The 23,847-nt window shown below is 43.5% G+C and overlaps 1 protein-coding gene across 2 annotated transcripts in view; it reads left to right on the top strand.

Annotated features, from left to right (window-relative positions):
- Nucleotides 1-2,620: 2,620 nt before the first annotated feature.
- PRR16 (proline rich 16) overlaps nt 2,621-23,847 on the top strand; it is a 430,206-nt gene continuing 408,979 nt past the window's right edge. For both annotated transcript variants that reach the window (XM_077462214.1, XM_077462213.1), the window contains exon 1: nt 2,621-3,203. In XM_077462214.1, coding sequence (XP_077318340.1) covers nt 3,060-3,203 — 144 coding nt within the window. In that variant the 5' untranslated portion in view covers nt 2,621-3,059. The remainder of the gene's footprint in view (nt 3,204-23,847) is intronic.

Genomic DNA, 23,847 nt, shown 5'->3' with positions numbered 1-23,847 from the left:
CCCCACCATATCACTGGCCCCCGACATACCACTGGCCCCCGACATACCACTGGTCCCCGAAATCCACAGACTGGCCCCCGACATCCACAGACTGGCCCCGACATCCACAGACTGGCCCCCGACATCAACAGACTGGCCCCCACATCCACAGACTGGCCCCGACATATCACTGGCTCCCGACATACCACTGGCCCCCGACATCCACAGACTGGCCCCTGACATCCACAGACTGGCCCCTGACATACACAGACTGGCCCCCACATCCTCAGACTGGCCCCCACATCCACAGACTGGCCCCCACATCCACAGACTGGCCCCCGACATCCACAGACTGGCCCTCACATCCACAGACTGGGCCCCGACATCCACAGACTGGCCCCCGACATTATCATACCACTGGCCTCCGACATCCACAGTGACAGACTGGCCCCCGCCCTGACATCCACAGTGACAGACTGGTCCCCGACATTATCATACCACTGGCCCCCGACATCCAACATCTACAGTGACAGACTGGCCCCTGACATTATCATACCACTGGCCCCCGACATCCAACATCCACAGTGACAGACTGGCCCCCGACATTATCATACCACTGGCCCCCGACATCCGACTGGCCCCCGCCCCGACATCCACACAGTGACAGACTGGCCCCCGACATGCCGCAGTTGCCGTGCGGAGACTTTTTAAACTATGGCGCCGCCCACTGCACTTTACACACACACACTGGCAGCGAGGGTGGGCGGCACCACAAGTTCTCTATTGAAGACCAACTTTTGGTCTTCTTAAAAATGGTGGCCGGCGGAGGGCCGCGGACCTCTAGCGGCCGGCGGCAAAATAACTGGAAATTCAATTTACCGGGACAAACCGGATTTCCCGGGACATTTCCTGGGACAAAATTAATTTGGGACAAATGTCCTAATCCAGGGAATGTCCCGGGAAATTCGGGACAGTTGGCAACTATGTCATTGTTTTTTTTTTTTTTTTTTACAAACAGACTTTGCAAAGTACAAGTGCAGCTGCTCTGGAGCTTACTAGTAAATTAGGTAAGGCTTAGAATACTCAATCACGAGAAAGGAAAACAAAAACAAAAACAGCATTTTTGCTTGCACGTGATTGGATGATGGAAGTCAGCAAAGCTTCCTCTCATTTACTAAGCTCTGGGGCAACTGCATAGGCTTTTGGCTCTTAGTAAATCCACCCTATAGTGTAGCATAGGGGTTGATTTACTAAAGGCAAATCCACTTTGCACTACAAGTGCACTTGAAAGTGCAGTCGCTTTAGATCTGAGGGGAAGATCTGAAATGAGGGGAAGCTCTGCTGATTTTATCATCCAATCATGTACAAGCAAAAATGCTGTTTTTTTATTTAACTTGCATAACCCCCTCAGATCTACAGCGACTTTACTTCCAAGTGCACTTGTAGTGCAAAGTGGATTTGCCTTTAGTAAATAAACCCCATAGTCTACATTTCTCATTTAAACTAAAGTGCTATAACTCATTAACCATCAGCAATCAGATTTTAGATTTCTTTTTAATTCACCAAAAACATTACAATCAAAGTATTCAATCTTCGTACAATCAACTTTAGATTTATCAAAACGATATACAATAAGGAACTACCTAAACTCTGCAATCACTTTGTATTCAATCAGACAGGTCCTTGCAATGCATAGGTGTTAGCAGATCTAAAGGAAATTGTACAATCAGATTCTAAAGTATGTGGGTAGCTTTAGCAAGAGAACTTAGAAAAAAACATTTTTTGCCATACGATACTGCACAATACCACCACTCCCTCCCTTTAGAATGTAAGCTCTACGAGCAGGGTCCATCTGTACCTTTTGTATTGTACTGTAATTGTGTTGTCCCCCCTATACATTGTAAACTGTTGGCGCTATATAAATCGTGTACAATAATAATAATAATTTTAATTTACACCACATTGTGGAACCTAGTTACCGATGCTTTGTACCAAACAATCTCTCTCTTTTTATTTGTGTATAGGAGACTTTCCCACATCTGCAACCATAAAGCAGAGCTGTTGCCATGTTTCACTATTGATTTAATTTGAACCTGATAAACGAGGAGTCATAAATTTAGAAAGCCCTTGAGCCACGGTTATAAAATAAGAAGGTAAAAAAGGAGACACGGGCCACTCTTCAATTTCATTTTATTCCAATGAAATTTTTTTTTGTTGGAAGAATGAAAGGATTGCATCCTTCTTGTATGAATGACCCTTCAGCCTCCCTGGGGATTCTTTTTCACTGACATCTTCACCTCCCACTGCTTCACTGCATACAGCATAAAAGGGAAGTATGTTTTCCAAGCCAAGCTAATGAACTATCACAAACCATTAGCTATTGCTAGATTGAATTGGAGACAAGTTTGTAAAATGACAAATGATGGATGCTCTTTATTGACGTGATATAAAACATGTTGGGATTATGCTTCTTTTTTTTTTTGGAGTGTGTTTTATATGTTTTGGGAGCATATAATTCATAATGCGTGCTTCATATGAGTGATAGGGAAAAAAAAAAAAAATCTGCCTGTTATCACTGGTCCCTTTGGTAATGCATAGTAATGCCAGTGCTGTATTAGTATGAGGAATACGGTAATGCAGGAGCATAGAACTGAGCAGAGAGAGTGTGTGCGAAGCAAGCAGCAAGTAACAAGCAGTAGGCGTGCTGCTGAGTATAGAGTAGCACACACAGTGAGAGGATGTGACTGTCACCGTTAAAAAAAAGAAGAAGAAAAGTCAATGGATGTTTAGGCGTCGCTAAAACAGGGTGCCTTATGTCATACGGTGAACTTTGGGATCTTGCACTTTTTCTTCCCTTGATTTAGCAAAAGCGTTGTGACGCAGGCACCGCTCGGCAGTCGCCACTAGTCTGCAGCCCATTCCCTGAGCAGTTGTATTGGAGTTCATGGCACTGTGTAAACAGGGAGAGGAAAAAGAGGAGAAAGAGGGAGATCTGAGAAAGAAAATGCGGGGAGACAGCCGCTCAGAGAGGGCTGCAGCCGGTCACCCTCTAATAAAGCTCCCTTGAGTTGGACTGCAGCATGTCAGCAAAGTCTAAGGGGACATCCTCGCCGACAGAGGGGCCATCCTCCAAAGCCAAGGTGAAAGAACAGATCAAGAATATTGTGGATGATTTGGAATTAGTCCTGGGAGACTTGAAGGATGTAGCTAAGGAACTTAAGGAGGTAAGGCAATCAAAGGCATGGGGGGGGGGGAAGCGATGGGGGTTGAAAGCATAATGCTAGGCTCAGCCAAGCAGGGAGAAGAATACAGATGTTCTAAAAACTCTCACCTAACTATCAAATGCAAGCAGCTTCCTCCTGTCCTGCCAGTATTGTCGAAGGCGTGCATTGGTTAACATTTCTTGTCTTTGCCCAGGTTGGGTTTCTGTGAATGGGAGCATGTAACAGGACTGTTAGCAGAACGCTAAATGTTTGCTGAAAGTAAAGTGATTAGCATCATGCATGTTCTCCATCCAGCCAGCTTTTCATATAGCTTGTACTTGTATAGCAGGAGATGCTAGCTGCATTGAGCATTTCTTAGATATGCATATGATTTCTGTCTTCCTGATGTTAAATGACCAGCTGTGTAATGTGACCAACTGATCTCCTGATTGCTGATATGTGCAACACAGATGTGTGCACCTCTGTCCTATAGACACGCATAAGAACTCAAACACTGTTATACATTTTGTTTTTTTGCGTCCTAGCCCGGCATCTTAGTAAAAAAAAAAAAAAAGTGTGGCTGTGCAAGCCACCCATTGCTTCCGAGTACCAGTGACTTTTTTTTATTTTTTTATTAATGGATTTCAAATTCCATTCAGCAAGAGGAGAAGATGCGTCCTGCTGGAATGGAAGGATGCTGCTGTGAGATATTTCATGCTGAAAGCACCTTTGCGTAAATGAGCAATTTGTACCGCACTGCTTAAACTTAATCCATAAAAGGGATGTTGTTACAATTAAGACTGTTTAGCAAGCATTGGCTTCCAATAAAACTTTGAGATTAAAAACATCCACAGTTTTCGTTGTTTACTGGAGACGAGAGTATTGGATTTACGCTCTATTGTGTTCTCCCGTGTTACTGCTTATGCTACTTAAATCATACACTTGAAAAATAGATGGGTTCATGTTTTCTATAAAATAGAATGACATATCTTGTTTCAGACAGGCTAGAGCTGAAGAAAAAGGGAGGCAGACCTGTCATGCTCAGATAAGGAAAATATGTGTGTTGAAAGCCCCCAAACAAGTGATGAAATTAACAATTCTGATGCTCAAAACAAATCACTACAGCATTTTCTGGAGGCATTTTTTTTTTTTAGAGAGAGAATGAGTCAGCTTCTGAAATAATGTATGATAATATAAAGCACAATGGTTACATTTGTGGATTCGGTGCCAGTGGTTCGGAAAAGTAATTATGTAAGTGCTAAGATAAAAAAAAATAGATCTCCCCTTAATAATTGCATGAAGTGATTAAGGGAAATGCAAAGGAAAAGGTCTATCTGTCTTGTGCATGATCCGAGGAAACATGTTTGCCTTGCCAGTGGCAAGTGTCAGATTCCTTGTGGTTTAAAAGCAGACATAATGTAACTCGGTAGATAATGTCAATGGCAGATAAATGTAGCTACAATACGGCTAAGGGTTTTTTAAAGCAATTCACTAAATCATAATTTTGCTCCACAACTGGTCGACAGATGGTTGGATTATGCACTGAAATTCTACTGGAAAGATTTTGTACTTTGACTGATAATCCTTTGTTTGCCATTTATATAAGACAGGCATTCATTTTATAGAGTGTGCAGTTTCCTCTCCAAGCTGACTGCAACAGGTCTTTATTTTGACAGAGCAATGTCTTGGCATTTAATTGTGTGACAGCAACAATGGGGATTTCGCTGCAGAAGTAGTGACATGTGGCTTTAGGAAAGGTATACGAAGGGCAATATGGTAATATCAGAAGGGAAATATCTTTGTGAATGCCATGCACAGTGATGGCAAGAACATGAGGTACAACTGCACCTAGGCCCATAGGCCTTAGGCTCTGCACTTGCACCACTAATGAAATGGGGAGGCCCCCACAATAAATGACATCATTCATGATGCAGCAATAGCATTATAATTCAATGGTTGAACTAAAAGAAACAGACAAGGGTGCAAAACACTAATTGCTATCCAGGAACAGTTTGTCTCCTAAATATAGCATCGTAAAGTTTTATCTTCCTTAGTGGACCATTAGAAACTTGCCCAAAAAGCTTAGACAATGTGATCAGTTCTGTAGAGTACAATGCCAGTACACAGCTAATTATTAAAAAGTAGGTTGATTTGTTCGCTTTCCCCATAGGCCTGTACCCCTGAAAGTTATACCCTAATCATCACTGTAACTGGCCTTGCAAAGAAAAGGTAACCCACTACATATAATGGTTTTGGACAAAAAGGTTGTTTTCTGAAACATATGGTAAGGAAATGTGTGTGTACAGCAAACCATTATTTTTATATGGATAATTTCACTAGTTTGATTGGATCCTTGATGCAAACCCATTGCTATGGTGCTAGCCTACGTCCACACCCGCTGGTACTGTAAGTCACCTCCACATGAAGTCTTGTCTCATGAGCCACTTTTCTGGAAATGAAGCTTGACATTCAGATAAATGTTTATTTGCTTATGTATGCACATTGTAATAGCATAATACCATCAATCGGATTATAACTAATAACAAAATGTCAAAGTATTCTATTCTTTCTCTCGCTGTGACACAAATGGTTTGAGAATGTAAAAGTATGAATCAGACACATTTATTTTGAACATATGCTGCATTCATTTTCTCCAGTTTTTGTGATTCACTGTGTAATCATCCTGAAAGCAATAGCTGATTAAGTTTTTTTTGTCCCACATTTGAATGTCAGAGGCAAATAATTAAATTAAAATGGATTTCTTTCTTTTTTTTTCAATGTTTTTTGAAAGATAATTGTTCAAGAAAGATTTGAGAGATATTCTGGTAAAACCAATTGTAATTGTGATTGGTGCATCGCTTCCCAAGCAGATTAGACATCAGGAGTGACTTAGACTAGATTGCAGATTGAATTCACTAATCTTCCGTTCTATTTTTTGGTTCTTTGTGTAAAGAAAACTACACATCTAGTTAAAGACAAAGAACTGACAGTTTAAAAATGCCTGCAGGAGTTATTTGCATACTAACTTTGTGCTTTTATCTCTCAGCTCACAAATCACATCTTGGCAAGTGCTCCTTACAATAGGGGAAGTGACATATTCATTTATCACAGGAAAATTAGGTAATTTTAAGAGCATAAGTGGCAAAAGCTTCATAACTGCATGGCACAATTGTCAGAACATGAGCATTAAAATACACTTAAGCCCTATACACACGATCTGATTTTTCGGCAGGGGATTGTGCAAAGACAGACTATTGGCCTAAAATACGACCGTTAGTATGCTCTGTCAGGCAATTGTTGTTCAACTTTCCACCAACAAATGTTGGATGGCAGGCTAGTAAATTTTCAGCGGACAATGGTCTGTTGTCAGATTTTCATATTGTCTGTACACAAGTCCTTCACACACAAGTTAAAAGTACAAACACGCATGCTCAGAATCAATGCTCACCAAACAAGACATTAGCAGAAGGTGCCAAAAGGGTGGCGCTTAAGAGGTGAAATACCTTGTAGTATGTCACTACATTCATGTTTGTTGGCCGACAATTGGGTACCGCTTGTATGCAAGACAAGTTCCTGCCACACGCCCTTCGGACCAAAGTGACGATTTGTTGTCCAACAATCTGATCGTGTGTACGAGGCTTAAGAGTATATTTACAATGGGGGCAGACAGCTTGAGGGCTTAACCACTACTTACCTATTTATTTTACAAAACAAATATTATGGAAAGGGGTTGGTCTCGCCATATGCATCGTCCTGCATTTTAATTTATTTTCCAAAGTAGGCAAAATACATGCATATGAGGAGAAAAATTCTGCTTTCAGTAGGTTAAATTTGCTACCTTAACATCTTATATCTGTGGCATTTTAGGTGCATTAACATCACCTTCTCATTCAATTTTACTGAATGGAGACTTTTAAAACTCAACACAACAAGTCTGAAATGAATAGTAGTGTGCCTTAAAGTTATAGGTACTACCTATCAGTCATGGCTCATCCATTAAAAAAAAAGAAAAAAGCATTCCTACAAAATTCTTTTTAAAGTCACTGGAAACCCCCCAAAAAACTCCAAATAAGTGTGTATTACAGAGTATAGACAAACTGAGCCATTTCCTTTAAAGTTCTACCAGGGATACTAAGAAAGAAGGGATGGCCATGTGGAATTGGCAGTCAAGGGTGCACAGGCAATGGCAGAAGCAGATAAAAGGCAGACAGCATTTGAAGCAGCCTTTATGCCCTTTCTTCTAAAAGTTTTAGGAATTCTGACCACCAAACACAACAATGACTTTTCCAAATATGTGAAATTTGGTCTTAATTTAACATCATCCAAAACTATCACCTCTAATGCTTACAAAGTTATTTTCAGTTTCCTAGGATGAGAATAAACCTTAAATTAGAATCTCAGTCCATGCTGTAAGAGTGCCTCATCTGAGAAATTAATCTTACCTGCACTTACAGCAAAACCCATTCTTAATATACATTGAGCAAAATTATAAATGCAACACTTTTGTGTTTGCCCCTATTTATCATGAGCTGACACAAAAGACCTATTTCTCTCAAATATTATTCACAAATCTGTCTAAATCTATGTTAGTGATCACTTCTCCTTTACCGAGATAATCCATCCACCTCACAGGTGTGGCATATCAAGATGCTGATTAGACAGCATGATTATTGCACAGGTGTGCCTTAGGCTGGCCACAATAAAAGGCCACTCTAAAATGTGCAGTTTTATCACACAGCACAATACCACAGATATCTCAAGTTTTGAGGGAGGGTGCAATTGGCATGCTGACTGCAGGAATGTCCACCAAAGCTGTTGTCCTTGAATTGAATGTTCATTTATCTACCATAAGCTGTCTCCAAAGGTGTTTCAGTGAATTTGGCAGTACATCCAACCGGCCTCACAACTGCAGACCATGTGTAACCACACCATCCCAGGACCTCCACATTTGGCATCTTCACCTCCAAGATCATCTGAGACCAGCCACCCAGACAGCTGCTGCAACAATCGGTTTGAATAACCAAAGAATTTCAACAAACTGTCAGAAACAGTCTTAGGGAAACTCTTCTGCATGCTCGTCGTCTTGATTGGGGTCTCGACCTGATTGTAGTTTGTCATCGTAACCGGCTTGAGTGGACAAATGCTCACATTCAATGGCATATGACAGAGGTGTTCTCTTCACGGATGAATTCTGTTTTTCACTGTACAGGGCAGATGGCAGCGTGTATGGTGTCGTGTGGGTGACCGGTTTGCTGATGTCAACATTGTGGATCGAGTGGCCCATGGTGCCCATGGGCTTATGGTATGGGCAGGCATATGCTATGGACAACAAACACAGATGCATTTTATTGATGGCATTTTGAATGCACAGAGATACCGTGACAAGATCCTGAGGCCCAATGTTGTGCCATTCATCCACGACTATCACCTCATGTTGCAGCATGATAATGCATGGCCCCATGTTGCAAGGATCTGTACACAATTCTTGAAAGATGAAAGCAGAAAACATCCCAGTCCTTGCACGGCCAGCATATTCATCGAACATGTCACCCATTGAGCATGTTTGGGATGCTCTGGATTGGCGTATACGACAGCATGTTCCAGTTTCTGACAATATCCAGCAACTTCATGCAGTCATTAAAGAGGAATGGACCAACATTCCACAGGCCACAGTCAACAACCTGATCAACCCTATGTTAAGGAGATGTGCTGCACTGCGTGAGACAAATGGTGGTCACACCAAATACTGACTTGTTTTTTGGACCCCCGGATTGACCCCCCCCCCAATACAGTAAAACTGCACATTTTAGGGTGGCCTTTTATTGTGGCCAGCCTAAGGCACACCTGATGCTGTCCAATCAGCATCTTGATATGCTACACCCGTTCGGTTGATGGATTGTCTCAGAAAAAGAGAAGTGCTTACTAATACAGATTTATGAACAATATTTGAGAGAAATAGGCCTTTTGTGTATATAGAACATGTCTTAGATCTTTGCGCTCAGCTCATGATAAATAGGGATAAACACAAAAGTGTTGCATTTATAATTTTGCTCAGTGTAGTTCACAAGTAGGGATGAGGTTTGGGATCAGTACTACCATGGGTTTGCAGAGATCCATTGGGATTTGTGAAGTTTGTGAATCTTTTGGTCACCAGGCATTTGGTACACCTATAGTACAGTGCATAGCCTTTACCACTGATCAGATGACATACAAAAGCCAATCATTTGAAAGAATGTATAATTCAACCCCATTTCTATAAAAGGATGGGCTCATAGTAGCCATATTCTCATTGTGTGTTGGGGTTGTTAGGGAGAGCTGGCAGATACAGTACTTAATTTACTAAAACTGGAGAGTACAAAAACTGGTGCAGCTCTGCATAGAAACCAGGTTCCAGGTTTTTTTTTTTTTTTTGTTAAAGCTTAATTGAACAAGCTGAAGTTAGAAGCTGATTGGCTGCTATGCACATGATTTTGTACTCTCTAGTATGGTAATAACTTGTTTATTGGCCCTACAAATGTCCAGAATTAAATACAAAGATTAACTCGCCCTAGATTTCAATAGGGTTTGCTGCAAAGTTTGCAAATTTTGAGCAAGAGTTTATAACCAAATACTATTTACAATTACATCTGAGCACTGTGGAAAACATAAATTTCAGTAGCCATCCTGCACTATACAGCTATTTGCCTGTTTTGTAGTTGGGTGCACTTTACTATAAACAGGTAATAAAATACATGTCCTGTGTATGTGCATTTTGTACATGAACTAGTTATTGTGCATAAATACAACAGTGATCCCTACTCATTCATATATGCACCTAAAATTCCAGATCCACAAACCTGGCACAGTTGTTCCTGTCGAAAAAAGAATAAATACAAAGTGCACATGATTGTTTGTGATTTTTAATACCACAAACATTTTATTAGAAAAGAGATGTAGATACATGGGCCTAGGGCCTAGGAATACACAAAGGTGCAGTGCATACAATCATCAGTAACATTTTTCAGCAACATTTGTAGAAACAACACTCAGCATAATAAATGCATGTAAAATCTGTTGATGTTCAAAGACCTTGACACGGGCAAGCGTCTTATCTCTATGGTCAACATTTCAAAGCTTGTCAAGGAAACTACACCAAGTAATAAAGTGTATATAGAGCTGTAGTTTTGGAACAAAAGAGAGGGGGCAGAAAAAGCATAATCAAACAAGATGGATGGCAGAATAAACAAACAAGAATCAGTGGTGGGTGCGCAGTTGTAGGAGGCTTCGTTGGGATGATTAGCTTAAAATAGAAATGAGGAAAAAGGAGATGAGAAAGAGAGAAAGAGGAAAGGGGAAAAAAAGGGAGAAGGGGTGGAGAAAGGAGGGGGAAAAGGAAGATGGGTAATGGGGGGACCTGGGCGAGGGGAGAGAACTCTCCTACCCCTCACCTCCTCACCAATAACTCCCCCAGCGAGTGTCAGGAAGCTCAAGGATCAATGGCATCAATGGTGTGGGGAATGAGCTTCATAATCTAAGGGTGTTGACTGGGATCAGCGCCCATGATGTGGGTGTTTATGATTTTTTTTTTACATATAATTTACCTTTTACCTGTATGTATAGCCAAAACCTTTTTTTTGTTTTGGATAAAGTAGGAAAACCTTAAATCCTTTTCAGGTGATTGTTTTTTCTTGTCTGTATCCCATTGGGAAGATTTTCCATTAGTTCTTTTCTTAGAAAATCTTCTTAGAAAATTTTCTTAGAAAATGATGTGAGAGAAAAATCTCCAGAAAGTAATGCCGCGTACACACGATCTGACTTTTCGACGGACTTGGTCCAGCGGACAATCCGACGGACTTTGCAGCTGAGGTCCGCAGGACTTTCAAACGAACGGTCACTCCAAAAGTCCAACAGATTTGAACGTAATGACGTAGAATAAGGAAGTTTAAAGCCAGTAGCCAATAGCTGCCCTAGTGTTGGTTTTAACCCATCGGACTAGCACACAGATGACCAGATTTTTCGACCAGACTCGAGTCCATTGGAAAGATTTGAAGCAAGTTTTATTTCTAGGTCTGCCGGACTTTTGGGAAGAAAAGTCTGCTGGAGCCCACACACGATTCAATTGTTCGACAGATTCCAGTCTGCCAGACCAAGTCCGTAGAAAAGTCCGGTCGTGTGTACATGGCATAAGGGTTACTCCATTCGTAGACAGTTATAATCAGTACAGCTGTCCCAATGGAGGATTTACCCAAACCTCCTTTTCTGATGACACCTTTAAAATGTTGGTTTTCTATCATTTATGTTCCAATGACAATGGTCAGAGTAAATCTCCTCAGTGAGGACCCAGACAGCAATAAAACTTGACAGCGGCTCTAATTTTCCCCAACTTTATCTAAAACTAAGAAGAGTGTTATATACGTATACTTTATATACAGGTATTACCCAGCAATATGAATATGTTACCGATTCCTTTATAGAATCAGCAGAGTAACTATATTTGACAGTAAAAAAAAAATATTTTGAAGTTATTTTATTTTTCAAGCTCAATACCAATGGCCTTCTTCCACTGCATGGGCTATCTTAGTTACGGGGGGTTGAACTTTGGTATACTGATTACTTTTATAAACACGTGGCAGAGATGCGTGAGCTATACATAGATATATTTGTATTATATAGCTGCCTAAGCTATTGCTGTTTTACAAAAGTATATTTCAGAACATAAGGGACCCCTAGAGTCATGTTTTTGCTATTGCAAAAAGTAACGCTTTAACAGAAATATGTTACATTCACAGCAGGTCATTTGTTCCAGGTTACATTTCAGTGTTAACAAAAGTTTTGCCATAATAATTTTAGGCATATAAATAATAAATCTGTACTATAGGGAATAGGTACATTTCTATTTTTGACCTAATCTTTGGAAAAGGTTGATTTCCTGACTGATCCAAACAAGTATGCAAATCGTTGGACTTATGAGTGAACTGACTTGACATGTGACATTTTGTTCCTGATGTGTGATGCACATACTGAATTCAAGCAACTAGCATTTTCACAAGAAGGCCTGCAGTGACAGCCCATATATTTCCCCTATAAGGCCGCGTACACACGGGCGGACTGTTCGCTCAACTTTGTCCGCTGAACAGTGTTTCAGCGGAAAGTCCGCTCGTGTGTGGGGCTTCAGCGGACAGTTTCAGCGGACAGTTTGACGAACAAAGTTTTTCGGAAATTCCGAAAAACTGTCCGCTGAAATTTGGTTTGAGCGGACGGTCCGCCCGTGTGTAGGCCACTTTCGAAATGAGCAAACTGTTCCCGCTCGGAGGAAAGTCTGCTCATTTCGAGCGCGTGTGCAGGTAGGCGGGGCCCGCGAAGGAGACGTCGCGGGCCCCGCCGCCTGGTATGGACTTAAAGGGGAACCCCAACGCCGAAAAAAATCGGCGTGGGGGTCCCCCCAAAGTCCACAACAGACCCTTGTCCGAGCACGCTACCCGGCCGGCCAGGAAAGGGGGGCGAGCGAGCGCGCCCCCCTCCCGAGCCGTACCAGGCCGCGTGCCCTCAACATGGGGGGTGCCTTGGGGAAGGGGGGGCCGCGCGGCCCCCCCACCCCAAAGCACCTTGTCCCCATGTTGATGAGGACAAGGGCCTCTTCCCGACAACCCTGGCCGTTGGTTGTCGGGGTCTGCGGGCGGGGGGCTTATCGGAACCCGGGAGCCCCCTTTAATAAGGGGGCCCCCGGATACCGGCCCCCCACCCTATGTGAATGAGTATGGGGTACAATGTACCCCTACCCATTCACCTGTAAAATAAAAGTACCCAAAAAAAAAACACAACACACGAGATAAAATATTTTATTGCACAGCTCCGGGGGTCTTCCGTCTTCGGGGGTCTTCTCGCCGGACTCCTCCGCTATCTTCTTGTAGCTCTTTTGCTAGCGGAGGAGTCCGGCTTTCTTCCTCCCCGCCGCCGGCCTCTTCTCCCGACTTTGGGGGTCTTGTCCCCCTCTTCGGTTCTTCTGCCGGGCCACCGCGCCTTCTTATAGCTCTTTTGCAGGTGGTGGCCCGGTCTTCTGTCGCCGCCGCCTTCCGTTCTTCTGCCGGGCCACCGCGCCTTCTTATAGCTCTTTTAGAGGCGGTGGCCCGGTCTTCTGTCGCCGCTGTCGCCTTCCGGTCGCCTTCCGTTCTTCTTCTTGTTCTTCTTCTTCTTCTTCTTCTCCAGGAGATGTTGACACGTCGCTCTCTCCGGCCGGAATGCCAGAGCCGCGCTGTGCGGCCACTTATATAGTGACAATGGGGCGGTGTCACATGGTATATGTCACATGGGTTGGTCACATGGTGACCCCGCCCCCTTACGATGTCATAGTCCCCATGTGACATCAACCCATGTGACCAACCCATGTGACATATACCATGTGACACCGCCCCATTGTCACTATATAAGTGGCCGCACAGCGCGGCTCTGGCATTCCGGCCGGAGAGAGCGACGTGTCAACATCTCCTGGAGAAGAAGAAGAAGAACAAGAAGAAGAACGGAAGGCGACCGGAAGGCGACAGCGGCGACAGAAGACCGGGCCACCGCCTGCAAAAGAGCTATAAGAAGGCGCGGTGGCCCGGCAGAAGAACCGAAGAGGGGGACAAGACCCCCGAAGTCGGGAGAAGAGGCCGGCGGCGGGGAGGAAGAAAGCCGGACTCCTCCGCTAGCAAAAGAGCTACAAGAAGATAGCGGAGGAGTCCGGCGAGAAGACCCCCGAAGACGGAAGACCCCCGGAGCTGTGCAATAAAATATTTTATCTCGTGTGTTGTGTTTTTTTTTTGGGTACTTTTATTTTACAGGTGAATGGGTAGGGGTACATTGTACCCCATACTCATTCACATAGGGTGGGGGGCTGGTATCCGGGGGCCCCCTTATTAAAGGGGGCTCCCGGATTCCGATAAGCCCCCCGCCCGCAGACCCCGACAACCAACGGCCAGGGTTGTCGGGAAGAGGCCCTTGTCCTCATCAACATGGGGACAAGGTGCTTTGGGGTGGGTGGGCCGCGCGGCCCCCCTTCCCCAAGGCACCCCCCATGTTGAGGGCACGTGGCCTGGTACGGCTCGGGAGGGGGGCGCGCTCGCTCGCCCCCCTTTCCTGGCCGGCCGGGTAGCGTGCTCGGACAAGGGTCTGTTGTGGACTTTGGGGGGACCCCCACGCCGATTTTTTTCGGCGTTGGGGTTCCCCTTTAAGTACATTCCAGGCGGCGGAGCCCGCGACGTCTCCGTCGCGGGCCCCGCCTACCTGCACACGCGCTCAAAATGAGCGGACTGTTGCCTCGTGTGTGGGCGAGTCCGTTCATTTCAAAAGTTGCGCGGACTTAGTACGACGAACAAAGTTTGCCGTATTTGTCCGCTCAAAAAGTGCCGTGTGTGGGCGTGTTCGTTCATTCAAAAGTTTGAGCAGACTGTTTGACGAACTTAGTTTCGGCAGACAGTCCCCGCGTGTGTACGCGGCCTAACAGATTTCCTCTACAGTTAATGCGAATGATAGGAAAAATTATTATGCAAAAAATGATCAGTGAACATGGTTTTCAATACTGAAGCTTCTGTGAAAAAAAAAATTTGTGTTTGACAAGGGCTAAGTAACAACATCACAACATTCTGTACACATATAGAATGATACAGATATGTTTTCATGCAGCAGGATTGTTATTGTAGGACTATTAACCACTTGCCCACTGCGCTATAGCCGAATGATGGCTACAGCGAAGTCGCCCATTTCTGGGAGGGTGCCCCACTGCCAAAGTGTGAGGAATGGAGAGAGTCGGTATCTGACAAGTGTGAAAAGGGAAATCTACACTGATAATCAGGGCACTGATCATCAGTGTCCTGATTACTGGCGCAGCCTCAACAGTGCCTAGCAGTGCTTCCTATCAGTGCCGATCAGTGCTACCAATAAGTGCCCATCAATGCTGCCAATCAGTGTCTATAAATGCTGCCTATCAGTGCCACCTATAAATGTTCATCAGTGCCACTTATAAGTGTTCATCAGTGCCGCCTATCAGTTTTCATCAGTGCTGCCTATCAGTGCCCATCAGCGCTGCCAATAAGTGCCCATAAGTGCTGCCTATCAGTGTTCATAATTGCTGCTTATCAGTGTCCATCAGTGTTGTCTATCAGTGCCCATCAGTGTCACATACCAGTGCCCATCAGTGCTGCCTCATCAGTGCCCAACAGTGCAGCCTCATCAGTGTCCATAAGTGCAGCCTTTCAATGCCTGTAAGTGCAGCCTCTTATGGGTACAGTGCTGCATGACAGTGCAATTGTCAATCAAGTGCGACAGTGCTGAAAGCTGAAAATTGGCCTGGGCAGGAAGGAGGTGAAAGTGCCCAGTAGGCAAATGGTTAAACATATTATTAAAAGTTGACCAAAACCGTTTTTCATTTTATTCTCACATAAAGTCTCCTTCCAGCTTACATGACAGAGGTAATGATGCTTCTTTACTTACCAAGAAGAAGGGCGGAGGCCATTAGGTGACTTGCTCTCTAAGTTCTCTAAAGCTGCCCATAGATGGTTTAATATTCAGCTGGTTCAGCAGGGACCGGCTGAATTTCGATTTCTATAGCCTTTCCTATACATGAGAATTGAATCAAACTATCGACTTGAATCTGATTTTTTTCGATCAGTTCTGCAGCCAGTTGATGGCGGAGGAGTCCCGCTAGCAGAATACAATGACACAGAGGGAAGGATTCCCATTTCCAACCCGAATGCGTGGATGAAGAAATTGGTTCCGTGTTTTCATTCAGCCCGAGTCATGTATGGCCAGCTTAAGTGATTTTAACCACCTGGGGATTTTAAACATTGGAGATTTGTCCTAAAAAACTTCAGCAAAGTTTTCAGAATGTATCTACTACGTTTATCTCCACTCCCCACACAGCTATTGCAGGTAAATTTGGCTGTCAAAATTAGAGCTAGGTAATAGGTATTACTTTGTATTACATAGCAATGACAGCAGTCAAAATTCAGCTGCTCCTTTGTAATATTGCATTTATAGATTGCCTGCAAGTGTCATTGAAGTAACACAGTGTAACAATCTATCATTACATTGTAAACCCTCATGTTTTTTCACCTTAATGTGTCCTGTGCATTAAGGTGAAAAAACTTCTGTCCCTGAGCAGCACCCCAGCCCCCCGTTTTACTCTCCATTCCCATGCGCGCACCCTCTCTGGCCAGGGTCTCGGCTCTTGATTGGATAGATTGATACAAGCACAGCCATTGGCTCCTGCTGCTGTCAATCAAATCCAATGACGTGGGCACCTGGGAACGGGTGCCAAGCCCAGCTTTCTTTGTCTATGGATGCGAAAGCTGGACTCGGGAGCACGCCCGCATGGGTACCCCCATACAGAGCACTTGTCCTAGGTGGTTTCCCGGTGTGGGTAGGAGCTAGTAGCGCCACCAGGGGACCACAGAAGAGGAGGATTGGGGCTACTCTGTGCAAAACAAACTGCACAGTGGAGGTAAGTATTTATTTATTTTTAAACTCAAGGGTTTAGTAACTCTTTAACCCCAATCAGCCCTAATTTACTCCTTTCTCCTTTTCTTTCCTTAGCTAATAATTTTCTGCTATTTTATTATTTCGATTTTCTTACTGTTTTTACTGTTAATATTTCAATTTTATTTTCATGTTAATTTGTTTTGTTTGTTCCTTTTTTCAGTGTCACATAAAAAAATAAAAGGTTTTTATTTTTTGCTAAACAAACTAAAAAAGACCAACATTAGAAAAAAAAAATTTTTTCCCTTGTTTCTGTTATAAAATGTTGTTTTCTCCTCCACTGACAGGCACTGGTGAGGCTGCACTAATGGGCACAGATGAGGTAGCACTGATGAGCACTGATAAGGTGGCACTGATGGGCACTGATGAGGAGGCACTGATATATAGAATTGATGGGCACTAATATGCAGCACTGATATGCAGCACTGATGGGCACCTATAGGCTACACTGATATGCAGCACTGGTGGGCACTGATAGGCAGCACTGATGGGCACTGATTGGCACTGGTAGGTGGCACTGATGGGCACTGATAGGCGGCACTGATGGACATGAATAGGTGGCACTGATATGCCACACTGATAAGCGCTAATAGGCGGTAATGATGGGCCCTGATGGGCAATGATAGGTGGCACTGATGGGCACTGATAGATGGCACTGGATAGGCAACGCTGATGAAAAGCTACTGATGGGCATTACGGATTGGCATCTGAAAGGCGCTGACAGGCTTTACTGATGGGGCACTGATTGCACATTCATAGGCACTGATTGACACTTTGATGGGCACTGACAGGGGTTACTGATGGGGCACAGACTGGCAGCTGATGGGCACTGATTGGCAGCTGATGGGCACCTCTCATGGCAGGCCACCGATCGACCCTCCCTGTTAGCGTGAACCGAGGAAAGCTGTTTACTGGCACTTCCTGGTTCATGCTGTGATCAGCTATGATTGGTCACAGCTGATCATGGGGTAAGTAGCCGCCATCAGAGGCCTCCATCAGAGGCTCCTTACCACAATCAGAGATGCAGTGTTTCAGAAAGACACAGCACCAACGATCACCATGCTACGAGCCCCTTGCTGGATATCATATAACACCCAGTAAGAATAACAGAACAAGCGCCCGGCCATCATACTATAGGCTGGGCAGGAAGTGATTAAAGAAATATAAAATGTTTTAGGGTTCTAAGTAATTTTCTAGCAAAAAATACAGATTTTTACATGTAAACAAAAAGTGCCAAAAAAAGACCTAGTCTGGAAGTGGATACATTTAGAATAAAATGTATACTTTTAATTTACAATTTTTTTTATAGTAACACTGGTCAAAAAAGGAAAAATAAAAGCATTTTTTATATAGTTTTTGGGAGACAATATTGCCAAAAGGCCTAGTTTGTCCCCACAATACTTTGTTATTTTAGTAACAGCAACGTTTTCATGGAATAATCAGGCCTATAGTGGTAATGTAAAAATTGGTCATGTGGGGTAAAATGATACAAGAGCAGAAGCAGATAAGCTCCTCATGCAGTATTTACATTTTTACAGGCTAATTTCAGCTTTTGAGAAATAATTACACTTTTAATGTGATTCCCCATAACATAGTCATTTTAAACTCAATTAGAACCACTGTATATACCTTACGTGTCATTCAGAACAGGCATTCAGGCATTCTGTATCTTGTATCTTTATTGTCTGTTGTATTGGATGAATTTCAGTACAAAAAAGCTGAGACGGCTTTACCTCTTAGTTTCTTCATCATCATCCAGGATCTTTGCCAAGATGTCCTCAGAAACCTGGCTGTCTGTGAAGGAGCTCATATATGGATCCCACTAGACACTAGACATAAGGCCAAGAATGATAAACTTACAGAACGCTTGCATGAGTATACAAGAGTGGTGGATGTTACTTCTAATCAGTTAAAGCTGAACTCCAGAAAATGAAAAAGTCCTCCCTTGCAGTAGGGCTGTGCTCATTTAGCTTTGTCCTTCAGAAACAACTGATCACAAATCAGGGCACAGAGCCAATCACAACGGCCCTTTACCATGTCATCAGCTGTGTCCAGTTACAGCTCATCACAGGTAAACAGACTTGCCGGTTATTAGACCTTTCCTCATGTGCTGTGTCTATGTGAGGAAAGGAGAGCTGATAACCAGCAAGCCTGTCAGCACACTGTTTACACTAATAATCAGGGCACTGATTATCAGTACCCTGATTATCTGTGCAGTCCCACCAGTGCTTATCAGTGCAGCTCATCAGTGCCCATCAGTGCCGCCTATCAGTGCTGCCTATCAGTGCAGCCTCATCTGTGCCCATCAGTGCTACCTCATCAGTGCCCATCAGTACAGTTTATCAGTCCTTGTCAGTGCTGCCTCATCAGTGCCCATCAGTGCAGCCACATCAGTGCACCTTTTTCAGTGCCCATCAGTGCAGCCTCTTCAGTGCCCATCAGTGCGGCCTCATCAGTGCATATCATTGCATCATCATCTGTGTCCATCGGTGTAGCCTCTCAGAGCCTATCAGTGCAGCCTCTCAGTGCCCATCAGTGCAGCCTCATCAGCACCTATCAGTGAAGAAGAAACATTACTTATTTACAACATTTTATAACAGAAGCTAAGAAAAAAAAATTTTTTAGTTTGTTTAGCAACAAATAAAAAACCTAGTGGTTAATAAATACCACCAAAAGAAAGCTCTACCTGTCTCAAAAAAATTATAAAAAATGTAATACATATTGTTGCATGACCGTGCATTTGTCATTCAAAGTGCAACAGCACTGAAAGCTGAAAATTTGCCTGGGCAGGAAGGGGATGAAAGTGCCCAGAATTGAAGTGGTTAAACAATTCTACCAATGTTTACTAAAATATATCCAAAGCCAAGACTTTTTTATAGTTTTGGATAGAAAAAGAAAAGGGCAAGCCCCTGTCAGTTTTTTTTTTTTTTTGTTGGTATGTTCCATTTGGGAGAATTGCCTACACTCCCTGCCCTTGAAACCCAAAGGAAAGGAAAATTCCCCCTATACTTTCTGTTCCTGTGGCAGCTGTAAAAAAATGGATTTCACCCCTATATAGATGGTTGGGTGATTCTCTCTTGCATGGACACAGCAAGCTGTTTCAATACTTCCCAGATCCATTCATAATAATAATAATAATAAAAAAAAAAAATCAGTTTAGATACTCTCTATATATTAGTGTATGTGTTCAGGAAAAGTAAAAAAAATGCAATACATCTCTACAATACATGCAAATCCACAAATGTTTTATCCCTTTATCCCTACAAGTATAGAACTATACTACCGGTTGGTTTGCCATATACGCACAAAGCTTTTAAGTTCTGTGACAACGCACAGGGGTTTATTTACTAACGGCAAATCCACTTTGCACTACAAATGCACTGCAAATGCACCTGGAAGTGCAGTCGCTGTAGATCTGAGGGAAAGATCTGAAATGAGGGGAAGCCCTGCCGATTTTATCATCCAATCATGTACAAGCAAAAATGCTGTTTTTTATTTTCTTTGCATGTCCCCCTCTGATCTACAGTGACAGCACACCCAAGAGGACTTGTAGTACAAACTGGATTTGCCTTTAGTAAATAAATCCCACAGTATCATGATATCATGATATCACTCTGTTTAGTGTCATTTGCTAAACTACTCCATTTTCACTCTAGGATCGCTACAAAATAATAGCTAATCATTCTGTAGTCCAAAATATGAACTAGGAGGGCTTTTTGAGATAACCCAGGTCAAGTGAGTACAGGACAACTTTGAACTTCTTAATGAGAGGGCACTGCCCAGGGGCCCCAGCTGCATAGATACAGAGGGGAGGCAGGCTGGTAGTGGTGCGCCATGCTGTATAGAACAATACCTATTTTCACAGCCAGCAGGGAGGGGCGGGGCCAGAGTGCCAGTGACACCCCATGCAGCTTGAATGCTTGGGGCTCGAAGGCTGCAGGGTAGCAACTGGAGCGGGAGCTTCTGAGTCGGCAGCACTGAGAGCCCACCTGCGGAAGTAGCATTATGCATGGTGTCATAGCAAGCCCAGCTGTCCAGCACTGTTTGCACCGAAGGGCTTGGAATTCCCAGAGGGATGCTCTCTCCTTCACCCCTCCTTCTGCCTTCATGACTTGATTGGTATAGGTGATTCCTTGTCACAGTGCTGGAGGTGGGTACATAGCCAAAAGTTTACATGCTTTGTATCTCCACTGGAAAAGGGGGCACTACATGGATGGAATAATGGTGCTAGGTGATATCAAGGGTGTATGGGGGAAAACAATACTGAGGGGTGGTCTGGGGTGTATAGGGGGTAGCAATGCTTAGGGTATCTTGGGTGGCTATAATGCTAGAGGTATCAGGGATGTAGAGAGGCCACAGTGTAGGGGGTATCAGGGATGTAGTGGGGTCACAATACAAGTATCTTATGGTATATGGTAACAATGCTTGGGGAATATCTAGGGTGCAAAAAAGGATGGGGATATTTGAGGGGTAGAGGAGTCAGAGTGCTGGGGGGATATGTGGGGTGCAGAGAGGGATCAGAGTGCTGGGGGATATCTGGGGTGTAGAGGGGTCAGAGTGCTGGGGGGATATCTAAGGTGTAGAGGAGTCAGAGTGCTGGGGGGATATCTGGGATGTAGAGGGGTCAGAGTGCTAGGGGGATATCTAGGGTGTAGAGGGGACACAGTGCTGAGAGGCATATGGGGGGGGGGGGGAGTAGAGGGGACAGAGTGGTTGGGTGATATCTGGGGTGTAGAAGGGTCAGAGTGCTGGGGGGATATCTAGGGTGTAGAGGGGTTAGAGTGTTGGGGGGATATCTGGGATGTAGAGGGGTCAGAGTGCTAGGGGGATAGCTAGAGTGTAGAGCGGTCTGAGTGCTGGAGGGATATCGGGGGTGTAGAGGAGTCACAGTGCTGGGGGGATATCTGGGGTGTAGAGGGGTCACAGTGCTGGGCGGGATATCTGGGGTGTAGAGGGGTCACAGTGCATCACAATGCTGGGGGGATATTTAGGGTGTAGAGGGTCAGAGTGCTGGGGAGTTTATTTGGGCTTGAGAATCCAGGGGTGTGGAGGTGGTTACAGGATAACAATGGTAGGGGGAAACCTGGTGTGTGTGTGTGTGTGTGTGTGGGGGGGGGGGGGGGGTGGGGTTGGTTGGGTGGGTAAAGTTAGGAGTGCTGGATGTATATAAGATATAGAGGCCCTGTCAGGCTCGATTGTGCCTCATGATTTTTATTGGTGGCCGTGTCTATACTTGTTACAACTGTCCTGAGCATCATTCTAGCATATATATAATATGCACAGGACAGCTTTGTTACTTTATGTATGTAGTATTTTCCTACTGTTTCTTTGCTGTACAGAATGATTGTTCATGTAGGTAAAGCGGAGTTCCACCCAAAAGGGTTTGTCTGCCTCCTACCTACTTGATGTCTGTTTACCTGCGCTGCCTCCATTGTAGGGGCCCCAGAGCATTACTTTGCCCAGGGGCCCATGATGCTATTAAGATGGCCCTGATTACATGATCAAATGATAAAATTAAATAATATTACATTTTTTGTATATTGTACAGCTATGACATAATGCTTCCAATGGTGTACTAAACTGAAAGGGAGCAAGAAATTAAATAAGTCCATTGTTAGGACCTATTTTCACTGTAAAAATGTAGTTTCTAGGTTTCATTGCAATGCTTATGGAGACAGCCATATTTGTTTACGTTCCACGGCTAGTGGTTTTGATTTTGCTAGACAAGTTCATTTGTTTTCGTCCGAATGCATTTTCGTCTGAATTTCGGTATTTTCGTTATCGTTTTAACAAATAATAACGAACGTGCAGCATCCGAAAACCAAAAGATCCGACATAAACAAATGCTTTATTTTCTTTTTCGTTATGACAACAGTTCGAAATAGAGAGGAGATTCAACATACCACTGACAATAGCAATCTGTGTCCATCGAACCTGTGGTCGAATGTGCCTGACCTTAGCTCTATTAGTCCAAGAATATTCTACATAGAGAGAAAAGATTCAACATAGAGAGAAAAGATTCGACATAGAGAGAAAAAAATTATATTATAGAGACAATAGCAAAAAAGGTTGAATGTGCCTAACCTAAGATCTTAGTCCAAGATTATTCAACATAGAGAGAAAAGATTCGACATGAAGATTCGACAAAGCAGTCACTGCGAGTGGACATTTATGGTCAAATGCTCCGCCCATAGGCTATAGAAGAATTCTAATGTTGGTTGACTAGTAATAATAATGAATAAATATAATTATTACTAGTGTCATACAACATTAGAATTCTACTATAGCTTGTAGGTGGAAAATTTGACCGGAAATGTACGATTGCGGAGTCGTACAGTTTAGCTGCTCCATCGAATCTTCTTAGAACATTCGACAGACACCATAAGCTTTTAATGACAGATTCGACTTATTTCGCATTTTCGGACGAATGCATTTTTTAACGAAACAAAATAAATACAAGCGAATTTCGGGAGTAACTAAATACATTTATTTTTCAGACGAAAACGAAATTCCGAAACAAAATATTTCAGTGTGCACATGTCTACTAATCACCCTGTATGACAGTGTCTATCTGACTAAAAATAAACTCTTTCTTTAACTGAAAGTAAAAAACAAGGAACCAATTGATTTGGCATGCAGGATAAAACAATAGGTTCACTTAATGCAGACCTCCACAGATTTATATCTTTAGTCCATTTGCTCCCTGACCACTTTATTCAGCTACTAGTAGCAGAAGGAAAATCAATCAGTCACAGTTTACACCAAGCTACTCACGGCATTGATTGGCCCAGAGCTGCCACATGGATTGAGTCAATCGTTCCTCTGTACCTGGAATACCAGGCATTTTCTTTGGCTCCTGTTAAAATGGAGCAGGAGTAAATAAAAAAAGGACGTTTTTAGTGAGCACATGTGCGATCTTCTCTTTCTTCTTTGTTTGGATGTTTTATTGAGGTTGGTGAACAAACCATGATCTACCCCCAAGTTCTCCAAGCAGGGACTGGCCAGGATTTAAACCATGTATAAGCAGGCTGAATGTACACAAGTTAATCAATTGATCAACTTGGGTACAACTAGCCTGTTGGATTTAAAATGTGATTATTGCTAATGGCTATTACAACCGTTAGCAGTAATCACTGTGATCCCCCAGTGGGGATGATTTCCCCGGCTGGGAGAA

Source organism: Lithobates pipiens, unplaced genomic scaffold, assembly GCF_037356315.1.
Source record: "Lithobates pipiens isolate NorthernLeopardFrog02 unplaced genomic scaffold, aLitPip1_a1.2 Scaffold_3, whole genome shotgun sequence".
Classification (NCBI taxonomy): Eukaryota; Metazoa; Chordata; class Amphibia; order Anura; family Ranidae; genus Lithobates; species Lithobates pipiens.
Note: the sequence above shows the minus strand (reverse complement) of the source record. Positions and strands in the feature narration are given on the sequence as shown.